At 39.9% G+C, this 21205-nt stretch overlaps 1 protein-coding gene across 1 annotated transcript in view; it reads right to left on the bottom strand.

Moving 5' to 3' along the window:
- The window catches only part of FGD6 (FYVE, RhoGEF and PH domain containing 6), a 101016-nt gene that overhangs the window by 51810 nt on the left and 28001 nt on the right, over positions 1 to 21205 (bottom strand). The window contains exons 3-5 of the mRNA XM_074941890.1: positions 12474 to 12615; positions 6929 to 6996; positions 6804 to 6834 (exon numbers count right to left, since the gene is read on the bottom strand). Of these exons, the coding sequence (XP_074797991.1) occupies positions 6804 to 6834; positions 6929 to 6996; positions 12474 to 12615 (241 nt within the window). The remainder of the gene's footprint in view (positions 1 to 6803; positions 6835 to 6928; positions 6997 to 12473; positions 12616 to 21205) is intronic.

Genomic DNA, 21205 nt, shown 5'->3' with positions numbered 1-21205 from the left:
TCTTAACATCACTGTTAAAAGTTAACATATGTATGTATACTTGGCACTCAGTGATCAGTATCACATGCGATCACATTGAAATAATCCGCATTACACTCACAGATTTTATAGCTATACCAGAACATAACATTGCTAAAGCCTCCTCCTGCACTGAATTGTTCAAAGGCCATCACCCTAGCTGCCATAGGCAATGTGTTCTGTTTGAAGCAATGCAGCAGCAACATTAAAGCAAATTTTTAAGAATCATAATTTAAAAACACTTCTCAAATAAAATAAACTGAACTCTACTCATGCTGTATTTTTAAAAAAAGCTAAAATATTCACTTTTTAAAATGAGACATTTACTCTATTGAATAGTACCATTTGTGACAAAACAGAAGTTTTACATGATGTGACAAGCCTATAAATATTGTGTGTGTGTGTGTGTGTGAGAACAAAAAAGGTATGTTGACATGCAGTTTAACAGGATGATTTTTTCCTGTCAAAGAAGTAAATAAATAACAATGGCCCAGATGCTCCAAACTGCTTCATGCAATGCTGTTTGCAGGATCCACTTTTATGTTGTTATATTCTGGTCCAACTGTAATTTTCTTGCGTCTCCTTTCATTGTGTACACAAAAGGGATTACCTTCATTTCCCTACTTTGAGATGAAGGCACATCTGGTTGTCACCAGAACGTGTTACACAATGGCATCCATATCTATTACAGATTGCTTCAAGTGCCACTATCCAGTAGAGTAACCAGTGGCTCCTGGGGGAGCTCAGTTACTCCAGTAAGTGTTAAATTACTTACAGATACTTCATTTTTCTGTTAATGTCTGGCAAGACACTCCTAACAAACGCATGAATGGGCTTGCCCTTTTGTTTTTGTTTTTTAAGCTACATCCTTGCCAGCAGTTTGTAGCAATGTCTGAGCTACTCTGGAGTCAAAAATCCTTTGACACTATTTCCTCAGCTAATTAGGCAACTGTGGAACATGACAAATGATTCATAATAGGGTCACCGCTATTTCATCAACACAAACCCTTCTTCTCTCCCAGAAAGGCCTTGTGTCACAGTGACTTGCATCCCTCTCACTAGAGTGTTGCAAGTGCAACGCCACAACAAATGACCCCTATAACTTTGTGTTAGCCTGGGGAACAAGGGAAAAGATGTGGACCCAATTTCAGATCCACCTTAACCACATGCTGAACTTTCACTAAACTGCTGGCCTGAGCCCATATGGGCTTCAGATTTCTGTACAGTTGCACATATATTGTTCATTTAAAATTTGTGAAATTAACATTCCACTATTCAGAAAAGCATGGATGAGACAGCTTTTTGACTGCACAGGGAGAGAGACAGACATTGTTTAAGCAAGATGTGTCAGAAAAGAGAAAGTCTTTTTTTAAAAATTGCAATTAAAAAAAAAAAAAAAAAAGACAGACAACTGCATAATTTAATGCTGATCCTGGCATCCTTTTGCTTGGGCTCCATTCACATGTTCACCCTGGTTTGTAGTCGCATACTTCTTATCATACATAAACACACCATCAGCAGAAACACCTTTCAGTTTATGTGCAATTCCTGCTTAAATACAAATCCAAAGAGCTCAAATATCAGTTTGGTGTCAGGAATTTTTCTGCATTTGCACACTCTTCAAGGCACACACACCCACACACCCCAACTTTCACATTCTAGGAAAGGGCCAGGCTGCCACAACATGGCAAACTGCAAGTACGATTGCATGGGACATAGTTGTAATAGATCTTGCAAACACATATTTAATACAAAAGGTCAATACATACGCTTAACTATATCAGTGATACTTTATAATGAAGTCAATACATGTTGATTGTACTGTTTTTCAAGTACACAAATTACCTCATCAGTCCTGGAAAGCTGACAAGTAATTCTATGTCGTTTTCATGACTAGTACAATAATTCACAGGTCTTTAATAGCGTAAGATACTTAATTTTTACAACATAGTCAATTATCTGACTGGGGAGATGTTCACAATATCCTAATGCAGAGAACGGACTAGATAACCCACCAGTGCTCCCTGCCAGACCAACTTATTTCATTAACATTTCTTTATAATCTAGCTACAGCTGTAATTCATTATTAAATGTCTCGACCAGATCTGGCACTGCCATTCAGCAATTCTAAAGCACTCCAGTAGTTTAGAGAGCTGTACTGGCATCCTCACCTCACATCTGGCAGGAAGGTAAATATTACTATTTACTTTTTACAGACAGAGAAACTGAGGCAGAGAGGTTCTGAGAACTGACCAAGGCCACACAACAAATCACTGCCAGAGCTAGGATTAGAGCGCGGGAGTTCCTCGCTCCCAGCCTTGTGCTTACTGCTATACACCATTCTGCTCCCCCAGATCTATTATGATTGCTTCCTTGTAGTATTTGACTGCAATTTAGTTTACATTGTGAAGTCTGAGTCTAATCTTTAGATTTCTAAGAGAATAAAGTATTTTTATAGTGTAAATATGCTGCAAAAACAGCAACAAGCTAACCCAGAGTTCCCTGGTGAACATGGCCCCATTTTAACCCAACGAGAGTGCACCAGCGGAGATAAAGTTGCTTGACCTCAGATCCACACCTCTCAAAATACAAATGTGCTTGTGGCTGTGGGTAATGCAGTGGGTGGCTCTTGGAAAGCCACCTGCTTTGTCTTCCTGCTATAGCAGTGGCCCCTAACGCAAATGGACATAGGAGCAACTCATGGGGATGGGGCTACAGGCTCAGGCAGCAACCCACAGGCCCAAGCTTCTCTCCTCTGTTCCCAGCACTCAGCTACATTGCAAGAGCATATGCATCTGGCCTTAAGTGCAACCAAGTAGATGCCCCCATTCTAAGCAGTCCGTAGCCTTTTGTTGACTGGGAGTCACAGAGACCGTAAAAAAGAGGGGAGGAGGGGGAAGTGGGAGGCAGAGATACACCAACCAGAGGCAGAAAAGGAAAGGAGAGAATATGAACAGAAGAAGAAGAAACGGCAGCTATCTTATGTGGGCATGGCTGATGGGGACAAAAAGAGGTAACACTCATCTGCCAATTCTTCACAGGAGGGAAACTCCACCAGAAAGTGGTTCAGGGCCACTGAGCTAGCCTATGCTGCATACTGAATTAGAGAGTTTAAAATAAATCCCACATATTGTCAGGATGCATTTGTGCATTACTTACATGTATGAGAAGCAGCTATTTCCCTATCTATGGTTCAAATTTTCAGCCAGATCCAACTGGCTTCTACCACTTGCATATGCAGTCACTGTAGCTCTGTAGTTCTGTGCCTAAACACCCAGTCTGCAAACAAACAAAATCAGTGGCCACTTTTTGAAAATTTGTTCCTGTATGTAACCTGTCAAACACGTCAACATTTCAGGACGCCTTTTCATGCATGCAAGCCCTGCTTAGCTAGCATGCTCTAAACTCAACATCCATCAAGCTCACAGCAGGTGACATGCTAGATCTGCCATTAAAAAATGCTGATTTAATGTCTGCTGATGGGCTGCCGATTTTCTTTTTACCAGCTCCTAGCCCTTATAACTCACCAGTAACAAACAGTTTATTTGTATTACAGTAGCATGCAAAGACCTCCATTAGTCACTGTCGTGCGAGGCATTGTACAAGCACCCTGGAAGACACACTCCCTGTTCTACAGAGCTCATCTAATGCATTATACTGGCATATGGGTAAAGATAACCAAGAAACGACTAACCCAGAGACTCTAGCAGACAAAACGCGGACAGAAATTCAACAAATGGAAGACCCCTAATGTTCACTTTTTAATTTTCTTCACTCTACAACTCATAAGGCTAAATGAGGCTTTGAGAGCTGGAGGGCACTAGTAAGGGGGCACACCCATACACCTACTGAGTGCTGTGGAGGGAGCCATTTGGCCTTTGCAATATGTAATACCTCCTGGATACTGGAGGATGGGAAAGGGTGCTTGCTCACTAATGCACAGGGTAAAGGGTGTGTAGGCCCTCTGGCCTTTTGGGGTATGGAACATTTCAGCCAGTGGTGGACAACTTGCTTGTTCCTTGGGCTCCATAATGCTTTGCAGCCAGATCAGAGTTGTCTTCTATGGAAGTACCTTGCGTCCTCCCCGGGCTAGAGTGTACCCCTCCACAGGCCAGCCATAAACTGACCCCAAGCTGCACACTGTTTTGGTTTAAGTATTTTGTTTTTTGCAGCTCCTGAGAGCAAAGTTTCTGCCCTTTAATAGAATTTCATCGTTCAAAGAAGGAGCGAGGAGACAGGATTACAATTAAATGGATCATTCAGTCCGGAGCAACTCCACTGACTCAACACATTTTGGCAAACTTCATTGTGCAAAATTGAAGGCCAGTATCTCAATCAGCACCTTTATAGCCAACACAATGCTTACATTAATTCATGATATTATATAACTGATCCCAAACCAAAACATTTTCTATATGATCAAACACTGTGTCTTAAGTATTTATTTTTTGCTCTTCTCATTAAATAAAAAAACCCCACAACCTTCAGATGGGCTCTTTGAGTGCTTGGGAGAGTTGTTGCATCTAAAGCAATTTAGTTAATATAATCAACAAAATGCAAGCAAAATTAGACTTGGTTATGTATAGCCAGCCTGCACCTATATCCCCATCCTCAATTACCTTAACTTTCACTTCAAGTGCGCTTAAAAATGGTTGTATAAAATGGCACCTTCTCACTCAGATCTGCTCCCTGGGTGTATTCAGCATTATACTTGTTGATTTCAGTGACAAAAATAAGAGTTTACTGCTCTTTACTCCTGTTAGTGCTGCAGAGCCAATGTTGCTAAGACTGAGTGAGCTAAATACTCCTCCACTCTGTACACACCATCCACAGAATTGCTTACTCAACTCCAAGTAGCTGCAGCTGAAGAAACACACGGCCTCATTTGGCCTGCAGAACCTTTATTACAGGTGATGAAGCACAGGGTGAAAAGGGCCCAGGCGTCACTTTGGGAGCCCAAGCTGAGTTGCTTGGCTGGCAGTCAGTAAGCTAAACAAGTGAGACAAAAACTACTGGGACACAATAAAAGTGAAATCCCACAATGGCAGTGCTACAAAGTTACGTTCCACATAGAACCTCACTTTCATAATTGTCTTTTAAGTGGCTTTGCATCATTCTTGTGGATAGTCAGATTCCCTGGGAGTACTGTTACATTTAAACACAACACTGGGTTTCCATAAACTCTGCCAATAGGGATGGTGATTTTCCTTTTAATGATAGGCAGCGTACACAGTCCCAGCCTCAAAGAGCTTATGATCTAAACAGACAAACACAGAGAGAGCTGAACTGATTGCCTAAGGTCACAACAGATCAATGGCAGAGGAGAGACTAGATCCCAGATTTGAGACTCAGTTCAGCATCCTCTCCACTACACTGCACTGCCTTTATGTTCTGATATTTGTCCCTGAGCCAACAAGAGTCCTCATTCATTTGAGAACATTCTGCCATGCAGTTTACTTTACAGCTAGCAACTAATTAAAAACGTATAACTTTGCTATTTAAACACTATCTGTTCATAGTGCCTTATGCTCAATTCCCCAAACAGGTATTTAAGATGGTTGGTGCCTGGACTAAGTATGCTGGTTGTAAACTATAAATTTGCCATTACTATCCGACAAAGTCTTTTAAAGTTCAAGCCCTAGCAGACTCAGAAAACAATCACTCAAAAATATAACAAAAATCAACAGGTGGTGTAGTAATATTTTTGTTTCTTGTGTTAGAGAGGAGGTCTGTTTTACAGGCACAGAAAAAACGTATCCTTGTTTCCAATGTGGCAGAACGCGCTGCACAAGAGACTCATTAGGTAAAAGCAGAAATGTTTAATATGTAGAACTCTCTCCCCTTCCTGGGGAAAAACTACTCAGGAGAGGTAGAGTGAAGAAAACTGAAAATCAGTACATGAGAAAAAATATGATTTCTTATAACCTTTATCAGTACACTCTTGTGATGTAAAAAAATTGTGTACTCTCAACTTAGTAGTTCTGTTTATACAATCCATTTCCAATACCTTTGCTGTATGTCTTCTAACGTATTAGACAGCAAAATCACGTGCCCAGGAAAGCCAAACTCCTCATTTGCTAGTTCTAGCATCTTCTACAGTAGCTAACAGAATACCTGCTTATTGTGTCATTAGCATACAAGATCAAGGGTTTGATACCAACGTACCAAATATACTTGACTAAATATTAATTCGCACCTTTCCATTAGTGGACATTGGTATTGTATACGTTCCCATAACAGCAGGGAATGCAAAATGCATACCTGTAAAGACTTATAGCTCAAAACATACAGTACGACAATGACTGCAGTACAAAAGCCCAGATTTAAACAGATTATCTAAGAATCAGGTAAAGTATTTTTACATACATTGTACATATTCAAGTTGGTAAAAAAACAATAATTTTAAAAGGTTTTTTATTCAAAAATTTTCATTTTACTATTTATGGAGAAAGAATTATTCTTGCCAAACAACCAGATAGCTCATTAACAAATAAGGAGCTGTAGTAAAACAATCAGGGGCATATTCTAATATTTAATCCAAAATCCCAATAGTTTAAATGGAAGTTTTGCATGAGCATCAAGGGGGATACTACCACACATTTACTCACTATACTTGTTAGGGAAAAATTCCAGCAATTTAGGATTTTTTTTATACTGCTGCCTAATTAGGTTTATTCAGTGTTTTAAATGAGGAAATATTAAAGAAAATACACTTCAGTACAATACTGTTTAAATGCTGAAATTTAAGAGAACAAAGAACATAAAAATTTGTATTAGATACTTACAATGTGCAAGAGCTTTAGCACATCCACAAATCTGTTAGAAAAGTAATAAAAAGCAAATAATTACATTTGAACTGCAGAATTAAAATAAACCGAATAAGTATTTTGAGTTTAGCATTAACACCTACACTTTCTCCGAGCTCATGATCTCCTTGGCAATATGGTAAACTTTCGTTTTCTTTCCAGCTGCTTTGCTCTGCAGATAAAATTACATGTTACACTATGTACTCACAAACAAATAGCAAAGATCAACTTCAAGCCAAATTTCCTACAAAAAATATCACTTTATACTGCTCTAAAGTCTATTGGTATTTAGAGATTAATTCGTGTGAAATTGAATTTAGAATTGGATAGAATGATGTGTAAATGCTAATCTATAAATAAGCACTAGTCTCCCCGTCTAGAAACTCTGGAAAGCAACAGAGCCCATACTGAAAGTGACAGCTGTCAGCTATTGAAGGAACTGGAGTGTGGATAATACTCTATATCCATACTCATCAATTTTATTGGCTCATTTGTGAATACGGTATACACATTTGCAGTAAACTCAAATGGGTTTTAGGAACATTTGTCAAGAGATGAACACTAATTTTTTCATGCTGCTTTTAATAAAGATAAAAATGTAATAGGAAATAGTATTACTTTGAAAAGAAAAAAGTTAACTATTGAGAATCTGCCTTATCAAATCAAAAAAAGAACTAAAATTAACTACAATCAGATTTCTTTAGCTAGTAAGTCTACTGTATAGAAGAAATATAATCTTTGTAAAATAAGATTTCGGTCCTGAAACACATGCAGACACACAAATATATGCATACATACCCCTCAACATGATATGACAGCATAGGGATTGAATGAATCCAATCACACTAGAATGCCATTAATTCTCATTTTTTCCAAAGTCAAAAATATGAGAATTCTCACAACCAACCCCCACACCCAGCTATCTCATCTGATATTTTAATCCTTGAATTGTTATGGGATCCCTCAAAAAGAAAAGTGCTAAATAAATGTGAAATACTGAATCCCCAATCTTATGCGAGTCAGAAAAAAAAAATACAGGAATATGAATATTTAAGATACTGGCTAATAAAATGGAATGTGGAAATATTTGCATTACAGTCCAATTGTGCTAGATCCTGTACAAACATGTACAAAGGGCACCAAAGAATTTACAATCTGAGCCCCAGGCCTGCAAGCTGTCACCCAACAACACAGAGATGATAATCCCTGTGATAGACTTGTGATGAGCTCCAGTGAAGTCAATGGAGCTCCATGTGGGTGGAGGAATGAACCTAGACAGAGCAGCTTGCAGGATCAGGGCCAAAACTTAATACCAATTCCAAGAATGTGGTGCAGCAAACAAAATGAGGAAAAGATGACAGGCATGCAAAGATGCTTTTGCACAGTTTAATTGTGTTTACAGTTTCCTTTTCTTTTTTAAATATATCTCTATAGTAGCAGTCCTGGCTTGCCACCGGCCTAGCTGTTATCAGCTGGCACTATGTCTATTATCAGTGTAGGTTTTCCATTACAATGGGGAGTTAAAGGAGAGATAAAATGAAAATAAATGATAGATAAGCAGGTATTTAACACAGAGAACAAACAGTATCAAGCTGAAGTTCTGGTGACATCATATGCAGAACAGTAGTAAAAGACTAGACACTGAGTGATTTACCTTAAAAACCTTAGCTGTTTTTATTACATTGCTGCATACTTGTTAATGATGTTTGAAATAAGGTTGCAACATTTCTCTTTGAAAGGTTTATTGCTTCATTTCCTATTTCAAAAAGACAGATTTCAGAGTAACAGCCGTGTTAGTCTGTATTCGCAAGAAGAAAAGGAGTACTTGTGGCACCTTAGAGACTAACCAATTTATTTGAGCATAAGCTTTCGTGAGCTACAGCTCACTTCATCGGATGCATACTGTGGAAAGTGTAGAAGATCTTTTTATGCACACAAAGCATGAAAAAATACTTACTCCCACCCCACTCTCCTGCTGGTAATAGCTTATCTAAAGTGATCACTCTCCTTACAATGTGTATGATAACCTGGATTTGTGCTGGAAATGGCCCAGCTTGATTATCATACACATTGTAAGGAGAGTGATCACTTTAGATAAGCTATTACCAGCAGGAGAGTGGGGTGGGGGGAGGTATTTTTTCATGCTTTGTGTGTATAAAAGATCTTCTACACTTTCCACAGTATGCATCCGATGAAGTGAGCTGTAGCTCACAAAAGCTCATGCTCAAATAAATTGGTTAGTCTCTAAGGTGCCACAAGTCCTCCTTTTCTTCTTGTGAATACAGACTAACACGGCTGCTACTCTGAAACCTTTCATATGGTTTGCTGATCTCTAAGAATTTCAGAAGTCACACACTGTATGTTTGTTATTCCGATATCTCAGGCACTATCCAATCCAAACAAAAGGTAAGGACCACATAGATCAAGCTACAGGACTACAAAATCTAAGAAGTTAAATTCTGAATGTTGGAGCAATTTGTTACCCAACCAGTAGGGTGGCGAATTTTGGCTGGACATATTCCTGGATGTTGCCTCACAAGACATAATCTTTAATTAAAAATTAATCTTTAATTCCTGGAAGCTCCGGGACAATCTTGGAGGGTTGGCAACCCTAGGAACGAGTGAAGCTACAATGGTAACATGTGGCACTCACTCAGTGCCATTTATCCACGGACCACAAAGCGCTTTCCAAATGTAGGTATCAGCCCTGTTCTATAGATGGGGAACTTGAGGCACAGAGAAGCAACCTGCTCAAGGTCACAACACAAATGAGGGTCACAGCTGTGAACAGAATCCAGGAGGCCTCACTTTCAGTTGACAGTCTCCCACTAGTGCCTACTAGCATTAGTAGCATTGCTAGACCAAAGTACTAACGCTGCAAGTTTGGGTCTGTACTTGCAGTTCTCCTTTGACGAGCAACTAGCATATAAATTATTGAGAGCTGGAAACCAAATTGCAGTTTCTACAATCCTCAGCTAGGCCTTCGTATTTTGTACTACATTGAAACAAGACGATTTCAGCAGTGAAATCCTAGCTCTCCCATTCTTATCAATTAGGTTTGTATTTGGCAAAACCCCCATATTAGTGTCTAGAAATATTCACTAAAACCAACCAAATTTATATTTATATTTATACAAGGATATGGCGTACATCCTTCCCTCTCTCTTTATGGAGAGCATAGCTAACACTATGGGAATAAACTCACATGCAGTCTGTGATTTTGCAAGACAATAACTGGCAACACTATAACTGACAGTTGCAAACTAATTTAAAAGTAACGATTAAACAGTAGTAAAATACTAATGTAAAATAAGCATGAGCTGAGAGATTGCCCCTTTGTTTTTTGAACACCATTTAGAAGATTTTTCTCAGATCAACGGGCACTGGAAATGCCACACGGTGTTTGTTCAGTCAGAAGACACTCATTTGGAAGGCAGGAGAATTTGAAGCACAGTCTTCAAATTTTGGGCCTTGAGTTCTCTCTATTTTCAGGTGATAAAAGGGTAAAAACTGAGGTGTTCTCTCTCAGCAGTTGTTTACTGTACCCGCTGTTGTGGGTGAGAAACATCATTAGAGACTGGATATGTTTGCCAAGAAAAACAAAAACCCACCGAACAGCTGATTACCAATGCAGAGATTGTTTCATTTTCCCCTGCAGCTGCAGGAACTGTTAGAAGTTTCAAGCAAGGGGCAGATTGTTGGTAAAGTTAATCTGCAGCTGTGAGAGTCCATGCGCCACAGGCCACCTGAGCAAGTTAAAAACCAGATGGTTCACCACCAGTTCCGAGTTACATGAAGGCAAGAGTATATTCTATGAAACACAAGATGTTTCATGAGTGAAGCAGCATTGCGCTGTGTGTTTCTAGGAATGCCCTTCTGAATCTTGTGAGAAAGATATTTACATTGGGATGTTAGCTGATATACCCACACACAATTTTGGTTAGCTACACAAGAACAGACTGTGCTGCTGACTCCCCCCACACCCCAACTTACTCAAGTGAAAAGTTGATTTATTAAGATCAAGCTTTCAGGGCACTAGCAGAAAAATATGAGGAAATTCAAAGCTGTTACACAACACGTTCACCTTGTTGAACTTGGAGCTCTTTTTTTTCTGGCAACGGGAAATCCTATATCTAGTTCTCCTTGGCAGGCAGGCGTCTGACATAACATTCCACCACAGCGCAAAAAGATACTTGCCCTGTAAGGAGATGAAGAATCAGCAGTCCCCGCAGGTCTGAAGGAAAGCCGATGCCAGAATCTACAGCCACGCAGATTTCAGGGGTGCTGGGAAGCTGACAGAAACCTCTAATACTTATAAGAAAAGATGACAAAGGAAGCCCCTAGGAAAGGAGATGAAACTCCAGATCATCAACTGATTCAAAAAGGTTGTTTTATTACCCAGTCACCCTTGGCTTGAAGGAGGGATGGGAAGAGGAAAAATCACATAGAGAGTGTCTTCCAAAGACATGCCATCCAGCACACACAGCAGTGAAGAGAGAACCAGAACCTAGGCATTATGGCTAAGGTGCCTCCAGGGCACTTGGAGCAGAACAAGCCTGCTAAGAAGGATCTTGTGGAGATCAGGCAAAGGAACACTGTACCTCATCACTTTGAAGGCACTAATTGAGGCGCTTAAATGGGTAATGTGCCAGCTAGGTAACCCGGACTAGCAGAGAGAACAAAACCCTCTTTAATGGGTGCCTCTGCATTTGATGGAGTAGATACAATCAAGAAAGCCGAGTAGTGTGGGCCAGAGCAGTGACTCTTAAATCCAAGAAACAGGAATCCTACACTATCCCCAAAACAGGGCGAGGGTTGGGCCCCATGTCTACTCTGGTCATTGGAAAGGAGCAGCTGAGCACTGGTTAAGAGGCAGGATCTCATATGTTTCAGTCCAAGGAAGCTAATAATTTGTGGAGTGCGCACATACCCCAAGACAGTTTACTGATTTGAAAGGCTTGTGTGGCTGGACATGCAACTTCAAGAAGGTTGTTCCGCTGAACCAGAAATTGTCACTGAAAAGTAGCCTTTCCTTCCTCAACACTTGGCTGGAAGACTCCTATATCACAATAGTTTCATCTGCCCATGCCCCTAATACCAATGAGATGGCACTGGGAAGGGCCTCAGCAGTTCTAGTGACCTGTTTTCCAGTCCTGGTAATCAGTTTCCAATGTTCTTCAGTTCACCCTGCAGAAAGCAGGAAACTCTGGGACTCAAAGGTCCAGAGCATGAGATTAAGAGCTTTAGTAAATGTGCAGTCTAAAACATGCAGACAAAGCAGTCAAGTTTGACTCTTTTGCACTTTACTTCAGTTTGTAGAATTCTACATATACAGGTGCGTGGTGTGTAGGACTACAGGCCCACAACTCTTTGAGGCATTAAGAATAACTAATGGACTGAGCAGTGAACACTTTTTATGACTATTTCTAAACATGGGTTCTTCATACCAAGGACATTTGTAAATCCACAGCAAGTATGAAGCTTTAAAAAAAAATTACTGTTTTTTTTCAAATGCAAAAAGCATGTGAAAAATGATGGTTTACATTTATACAACAAGACACCTCTTATGTAGATATTCCCCAAATTCCCTTTACAAACTATATGGGAAACTAAAAAACACTAAGCACAGCTTTAAAAATCAAAATACACCTGCTTATATTCTTGAAGATCAAGCTCCCCTTTGCTAGAATCAGAATTTGTGTCATCTTCCTCATCAGAGCTGTTGATAATCTCTTCATCTGATTGAACCTCTCCCATCAATGCATTGGAATCACTGTGATCTTCTGATGTCCTACAAGAAAAAAAAAACCAAAACACATATTTGGTTTATATTAGCATAACTTTTAATTTTTCTTTGAAACACTATCCATCAGAGCAATGAGGCTAACTGCTACTAGAAGTGCTGAGAGCCCTGGAGAAGATAGAACAGGATTTTCCATAGAGGACCTATGATTCTGGAATGCTGTATCTATACTGGTATTTACACAATGTTCATTGCCACAGCAGATGAGTGCCATACAAGTAAAATAGTCAAAAGGGTTTTATGTTCTTTACACCCTTCACAGATGCCAGCATTTATCTTTGCCATCATCCAGGGCAAAACTTGAAATTCCATCCCCTCTTGCTAGCGTGTATATATAAATAATATATTTATTTCATGTGTCCAGAGCGATAAAGGGAGATTGTCATTTTTGTTTCTGTTTTGCTCTGCTCTCTCTCATGACACTGGGGTTTGTTCTGTATATGATGCTCAGTTTGACAACCTTGTTTTGGGGGTTTTGTTTTAAATAAATGTTCAGTCTTGTTTATCAAGGCATGCACTAGTTAAATAGTTACATGAGGTTGAAACTAATGTCACAGGGAGTCAGTTCAATACATACCCACTTTCCTAAAAAAAAAAAAAAAAAGAAGGGGGGGGCTGTAGAATGTACATTTTGGTGATCCATAAAATCAATGAAAATAAAAACAGTGATATCCCTTTTAGACAACTGTCAAAACTATAAAATATAATTAGGCTCTTTAGCTGTACATGCATTATGGAGGTCTCAGTCCTCATTAATTTTAGCCATATTTGTAACTTGTAGAGATTTTGTGCGACAAGTACGCATGCTGATCCTATGAACAACCCCTCTCCTCTAACCTACCTTGACATCTTCAGTAAGGGCCTTAAGAATGTTTCACAGGAAGAAAATTCACAAGGAAAGAGAGCAAGGAAGATACAAATGGCAAACAGACTATTGTAAAACTACTAAGCAGCTTCTTATAAGAACAGAGTTCAGAGTCTAAAACACTCTGATAAACTCACACAGAAACATGCCAATTTATTTTAGTCTGGTGGTGAGGGGGGGGGGGAGAGAAGGGAGAGGGAGAGAGAGAGAAAGATAAAGGCATAGCAACATTTTCAACTATGGAATTAGGTAGTTAATAATTTCAAGCTATACCAAATCAATACACCATTCATTGGATCAGCTTTCAAAGCCAGCAAGGTGCTAAATGCCCTCCTGTCCCATTTACTCCAATGGACATGGACAAAGAGCAGTTACTTACCATACAGTACCCGGAGTTCTTCAAGACATTATAGTCAGCGAGGATCCCACTGTAGGTGCGTACATGCCTCATGTAAGCGACACTGGATGTTTTTGTACATCAGCATCCATTAGGGCTGTGCACGTAACCTGTGCCTCTCATGAACTTCCCTCATACCCTCACAATTCAAAACCCAAGCTGGTGAGGATTCCAAAAAGTGGGGATGGAGCACAAGCCCTGTGATCCACATTTATATAAATTTCAAAGAGCCACATTAACCGTAGGGTAACCAACCATTCTTTCTTCTTTGAGTATGTCCATATGGGACGCATCATCCCAGTGTTGGCGGCTGGCCAGCAGCATACCCTCAGGACAGTGGCAGTGAGCGCTAGCTGAATCAGTCAAACAATGAATGAAGTACCACTCTCCTGAACTTGGCATCTGTCCTGGCAGCCATGTCAAGGACATAATATTTCATCAAAATCAGCACGTTACTCCATGATGTAGCCTTGCAGATCTCTGAGATCAACACATTTCGGAAGCAAGCAAAAGATGCTCTAGTGAGTGTGGCTTGATGTCCGAAGAGAGAGGCTCATCAGCCAACTGATAGCATTGCATGCCTCCACTTGGAGATTCTTTGTGATGAGATGCCCTGGCCAAAATGAGCTACAAAGAAGCTGGGAGACAGCAAAAATGGCTTGGTCCTATTAAGGTAATACTATAAAGCTCTGAATACTGTGTAGTTCCTTTCCTCCAACAGATGAACCAGTTTTGAGCTTGGACAGACAGGATGAGAGAGGCAAGCATTACCATCTTGAACGTCAGGACAGTGTAGGTGTTGGTTCAGTCTCCTCAGCTCTAGGATAGGATGAAGACCTCCTTTCCTCTTCAGAATAAGGAAATATCAGAAGAAGCTGCCTCTTTCCCTGAATTCTGTTGGAACCTCCTCTATGGCTCCTAGATGAAGCAACAAGGCCACTTCTGATTGCAGCAGGCTTCCCTGAGGAGAGGTGTGTATACGGGGTAATGAGTGGAACTGGATGGGAGAGCCAGGGGCAATGATCATCCTGTTACAACCGATCATGCCTGGTGGAATGGAGGGAGGCAGATTCTGAAAGTAGTGCTCATTCACTGGATTGGATGGGCTCTCGACCAAGCTGTCAAGTTGACTGGCATGCTGTAGGATTGGGGTGCATTGTTGAGGAAGTGGAAAGGCTGTGCCCTCTGTTTTATCTTGTCCTTTTTCTGGCCCAGTATTCAGGATGCCTGTGTTTGTGAGACGGCATCCATGGCTTCAATTGGGACTGAGGGCAGTAAGGCTTGTTATACAGCACTGAGATATAAATCCCTAGAGCATAAAGGTGGCCTTTGAGTCTTTCAGCGAGTGCAGAGTGCTGTTTGTCTGCCTGCTAAATAGCTCTTTGCCCTTGAAGTGTGATTCTTCAACAGTGGCCAGTGCCTCTCGTGCGATACCCAATGCTTTGAGCCATCACACTCTGTGTTTCATTACCGTGGTGGCTAGAGACTTTGCAATGGTGTTGGAGGCATACATCGCAATGAATAGTGCCAACCTGGCCACCAGCTGACCTTCCTTAATTATCTTTTAGTTCCTCTCTGCTGTCTTGCAGAAGCTTTGTGAGGAAGCGTGTCACTTGGTCTCAGGTTAGGAACTCATACTTGGCCAGTAAGGCCTGGCAGTTTGCCACATGCAGAAGAATATGACTTTCATCCAAAGAGGCTGAGTTGTTTTGGGCCTTTAGTCCAAGAGTACCCCCAAGGACACTTCAATTTCTCCTGTACTGCTGATGTGACCAAGAAGCCTGGGTTGGGGTGAATACTTCCACATCTGCCCAGAAAACGTGAGGCAAAGTAAGCATCTGCTAGGTATGTGCGACTCTCCTAGACAGAACTAGTACCTACTGTGCCTGCCTTTTAAATGGATTAGTCCATCACAGGATGGACAGGGCTTGAAGCCCACAGGTTTTGACTCCACCTTGCTAAAGAGCTCTGTATGGCAGGTGGAGTGTCTAGCCATCGATACTAAGTCCAGAGGGTTGAATAAGATCACATTGGTGCTCAGAACTTTGCAGAGTCAGGCTTTCACACAGCAGAGAGTCTAGAACAACGTTATACACCTCTGAAATAAAAACCATGGGTGTAGTTAAGTCAAATGATATTTCTATTGTTCCCGCTTTTTAAAACTGTGTGTCTCATTCCATCCCAAACAGTATCTTTGGGGACTATTGTTGTGGGCTAGAGTAACTACCTGGGGGAGGATTACCACAGCACCGCCAGGAACTTAAAATAGTGTGTGTGTGTGTGTGTGTGTGTGGGGGGGGGGGGGGGGGGGGGGAGGCAAGATTATTGCAGTCCTTGGGACTGTAAACTGCTTTATAGAAGTATCACCCCTGGGATGGTTTGCATATACAAGTTCAGATTCAGAGGCCCAAGGAGACAAAGAAAGGGCTTTTGGTATAGAAGGCTGAGTTTAACCTGGCAGAGGTGCCTTCATTTTGATGCAAAAAAACAGATGACCTTTTGCGTAGAAGCTACCCAACCTTGCTGAAGGGTTGGAAGACCTTGAACCTGCCAGGGTCTCCATAGGACTGATGCAGAGCTGTTGGTAAAGTGTTTAGATCCTTTTATTGTTTTATATGTTCTCTGGATGCTTTTGTCCTCAAGTAAATGAAAGAAGAATGTGGTTATGTTACTCATGACCGCTGTCATTCACTGGTCATCGCTCTTGGAGAGAAACAAAAGAAAAGGGGCTGGTCATTAGTCAGACCTGCCAAGAGAAGCAACAAGAATTTCAGAGGAGTTATAACTTAAGTCTAAAGAGAAGGGAGAGGGATGTGGATCCCTGCCCAGAGAAAGGTGAGAACTAGAGGCCTGAGTGGGCATTCCTGAAACAGACTACAGAGGGGATTAAAGGTGTAGTTACCCCAAAACTGTGACAGACTGCATATCTATAGCTCTTGAGAACAGAAAACAAGAAATTGTTTTATTCTGTGCCAAAACCAAAAGGTAACACACTATTGTCATAAGATTGTGGTCTAAATCCCTCCATATTTCTACCCAGATGCCCTGCATATGGTATAATTCTGTCAAACTGGCAAATCTGTACTAAAAATATTTTGCTCTACTTCTTGGATAAGATTTTCGAAGATCCACAGGGAATCTGGAGGCTTGAAATCCCTCTAGGTAGCTCTGAAAATTTCAGTCCTTATGTTTTTACTGTAATTTATCCAAAGTCCTCAATATTCAAGCTACAGTATGTGACAGATAATTTCTTGACTTTACGTAAAATGTCATTTGAACTGATCAGCTTGTCTCAAAGGTAGAGCAAAATAACGCTGCAAGATAAATTACATGTTTTATAGCAAATGAGACTGAGAACTTTTAAACATAGGTTTCTGAAATTCTATGACCCCAGAGCTGCCCAAGTCACCACTGGACACTTTGAAGGGGTCAGAGTCCTTCACATTTTGAAAAAAAGATGACCAAAATCAATCCCGTGGTACACTTATATTAAATTTCCCCCTTGGACAAAGGTTTGTCTGGATTCTTCATGAATGAGAAAAAGAATGGACATAACATTTATAAGATGATTTATACCAAATATAAAACAAAAAGCAGTTTAAATTGTACAATAATATAAATAACCATATTAGAAACACATCCTTTTTGTCATCCACTGTATTTTGGAACATACCTCAGATTGTAGATACATCTCAGCTTCTTGAGTGTATAGGAAAGTCAAGAGTATCTGTTCTAGTTCTAAAGGTCTCTTTGAGACCATCAGGACACAGAAGAGTGCTCCAGGAATGTTTCTTATGGCCATTTTAGTTATAAACAAAAAAGCGATAGCCATCCCAGCTGCCATAGTGTCTCAGAGTAATTCCTGTTCATCTTTACAATCCATTCATCATGCTGCTCCCATTTCCCCAGCTCAGTGGGTCACTGGGCAACACATAACCCTTCATATTCTTTTACCTCAGTTGTTTAACATTGGGATGATACTTCTCTACAGATGAATAAGGAAAATCAATCCCCATTTAGCAACTTTTGGAGACACAAATATCTCGAGTGTTCATGGACCCAAGGGCAAGCCCATTCAGAATGAAAATACTTCCATGTGCTTTTGATCACCCCCCCCCCCCCGAGAGATTTGAAGATTTCAATATTTGGATTTAATGGATTTGGTACCTTAATCACATCTTCAAGACAGTCCTATACATATAAGCTTTTTAATGAAATTTGAGTGCATCTTCATTTAGAAAATTATTCTCTCCCTTGTATCGTATGCCTCAATTGTATGCCTCATGGGCATTTTAGCTTCTCTGCCCATGTGCCATAGTTTTCTTCTCTTTTTCTACCCTCTTATCCTCTTTTTAAAAACTCTGCCACCACGTATTAATTCCCGCTAATAACTCAATTTTATGTCAAAGCTTTCTTCACGGAGTAGTTTTTCTGTTCTGTGTTAAGCATCCGCACAGACTTCTGTAATCCTACTCTCTCCCAAAATATCCATCCTGATCTTGTTTCCTCTTTGTGAGATATTCTTTGCCCATGGCCCCAACATTAATAAGCTTTTTGGTACGAGAAACTTCTGCATTATCAGTCATGTGAAACACCTCACTGCTAACTCATCACACTGTTCCTTGAGTAAGAATATCCTGCCATATCATGTGAGCCAGCTGTCTATAGATAGATGTGGTTAAACTTTTTGTTATTTACATAATCTTAAGAATGTTGATTTGTCTGATAACGTAGCATTTTAATGGTTATTTAAATGGTAATACTAGATTTTTCTTATTGCTTGCTGAGTAAGACAACCAATAACACTATTTATGTCACACAAAAAATGGAAGGTAAGAGATACTGTGGCAATTCTTTGTAAATTATGACAATGCAATTCTGGCACGAAACAAAAACTGCTTGTCAGTATGAATCTCTTACGGACTTCTAAACTTTAAGCACCACCATAAACAATGCATCTGAAAATGTTATGGTTATAATGACAAATGTTTTGCACATAAGTTTTTTCCCTGTGAAGTATATACATGTCAACTCCATCATGGTTACAGCTTTCCATCCAATTTGCTGTGTGCGCAAATCTCAAACTCTTGTCTCTTTATTTTAATAGTTTATTAAATAAATCATATCTGTAGTTGGTTTAGTATTTTAAATAAGTGTTCATTAGGGCTGTCAAGCAATTAAAAAAATTAATTGCAATTAATCATGCTGTTAAACAATAGAATATAACTTATTTAAATATTTTGGATGTTTTCACATATATTGATTACAACAGAATACAAAATATACAGTGCTCACTTTATATTTTTATTACAAATATTTGCACTGCAAAAAATGAAATAGTATTTTTCCAATTCACCGAATACAAGTATTGTTGTGCAATCTCCATCATGAAAGTTGAACTTACAGATGTACAATTATGTACAAAAAGTAACTGCATTTAAAATAAACAATGAAAAACTTTAGAGCCTACCAGTCTACTCAATCCTGCTTCTTGTTCGGCCAATCGCTCAGACCAAACAAGTTTGTTTCATTTGCAGGAGATAATGCTGCCTGCTTTTTGTTTACAATGTCACCTGAAAGTGAGAACAGGCGTTTGCATGGCACTGTTGTAGCTGGCGTCACAAGGTATTTACATGCCAGATGTGCTAAAGATTCATATGTCCCTTCATGCTTCAACCACCATTCCAGAGGACATGCGTCCATGCTGATGACAGGTTTTGCTCAATAACAATCCAAAGCAGTGTGGACCCAATGCATGTTCATTTTAATCATTTGAGACAGATGCCACCAGCAGAAGGTTGATTTTTTGGTGTTTGGATTCTGTAGTTTCCACATTGGAGTCTTGCTCTTTTAAGACTTCTGAAAACATGCTCCACACGTCGTCCCTCTCAAATTTTGGATGGCCCTTCAGATTCTTAAACCTTAGGTCCAGTGCTGTAGCTATCTTTAGAAATAGATGTTAGATAGGATGGGATCTGAGTTACTACAGACAATTCTTTCCTGGGTGTCTGACCGATGAGTCTTGCCCACATGCTCAGGGTTTAGCTGATCGCCATACTTGGGGTCAGGAAGGAATTTTCCTCCAGGGCACATTGGCAGAGGCCCTGGGGGTTTTTCACCTCCCTCTGCACTATGAGGCACAGGTCACTTGCTAGAGGATTCTCTGCACCTGGAAGTCTTTAAATCACGATTTGAGGACTTCAATAGCTCAGACATAGGTTAGGGGTTTGTTACAGGAGTGGGTGGGTGCGATTCTGTGGCCTGCGTTGTGCAGGTGGTCAGACTAGACGATCATAATGGTCCCTTCTGACCTTTAAGTCTATGATGCTATGAAATCTCACATTGGTACCTTCTTTGCGTTTTGTCAAATTTGCGGTGAAGGTGTTCTTAAAAAGAACAACATGTGCTGGGTCATCATCTGAGACTGCTATAACATGAAATATATGGCAGAATGCAGGTAAAACAGAGCAGGAGACATACAATTCTTCTCCAAGGAGTTCAGTCACAAATTTAATTAACGCATTATTTTTTTAATGAGCGTCATCAGCATGGAAGCATGTCCTCTGGAATGGTGGCTGAAGCATGAAGGGGTATATGACTGTTTAGCATATCTAGCACCTTGCAATGCCGGCTACAAAAGTGCCATGTGAACGCCTGTTCTCACTTTCAGGTGACACTGTAAATAAGAAGCTGACAGCATTATCTCTTGTAAATGTAAACAAACTTGTTTGTCTTAGTGGTTGGCTTAATAAGAAGTAGGACTGAGTGGACTTGTAGGCTCTAAAGTTTTATATTGTGTTGTTTTGGAGTGCAGTTATGAACAAAAAAACTATCTAAATTTGGAAATTGCACTTTCACGATAAAGAGATGACAGTTCTCTACGGTACCTGTATGAGGTGAATTCAAAAATACTCTCTCTTTTATCATTTTTACAGTGCAGATATTTGTAATAAAAAATATAAAGTGAGCAATGTACACTTTGTATTCTGTGTTGTAATTGAAATCAATATATTTGAAAATGTAGAAAAACATCGAAAAATATGTACTAAATTTCAATGGACACTCTATAATTTAATAGTGTGATTAAAACTGCAATTAATCGTAATTAATTTTTTTAATCATGATTAACTTTTTTGAGTTAATCATGTGAGTTAACTGCGATGAATCGACAGCCCTAGTTTTAATAAAAGTTTTATTTATTTATAATTATACACAAAAGCTACATTAAAAGAACTTCTGGCTTCAATACTGTAGCCCTGGGATGGAATATACTCTGCTGTTTTGTGGGGATGGTGCATGCTCAGGCCAATCACATG

This window comes from Natator depressus, chromosome 1, assembly GCF_965152275.1.
Source record: "Natator depressus isolate rNatDep1 chromosome 1, rNatDep2.hap1, whole genome shotgun sequence".
Classification (NCBI taxonomy): domain Eukaryota; kingdom Metazoa; phylum Chordata; order Testudines; family Cheloniidae; genus Natator; species Natator depressus.
Note: the sequence above shows the minus strand (reverse complement) of the source record. Positions and strands in the feature narration are given on the sequence as shown.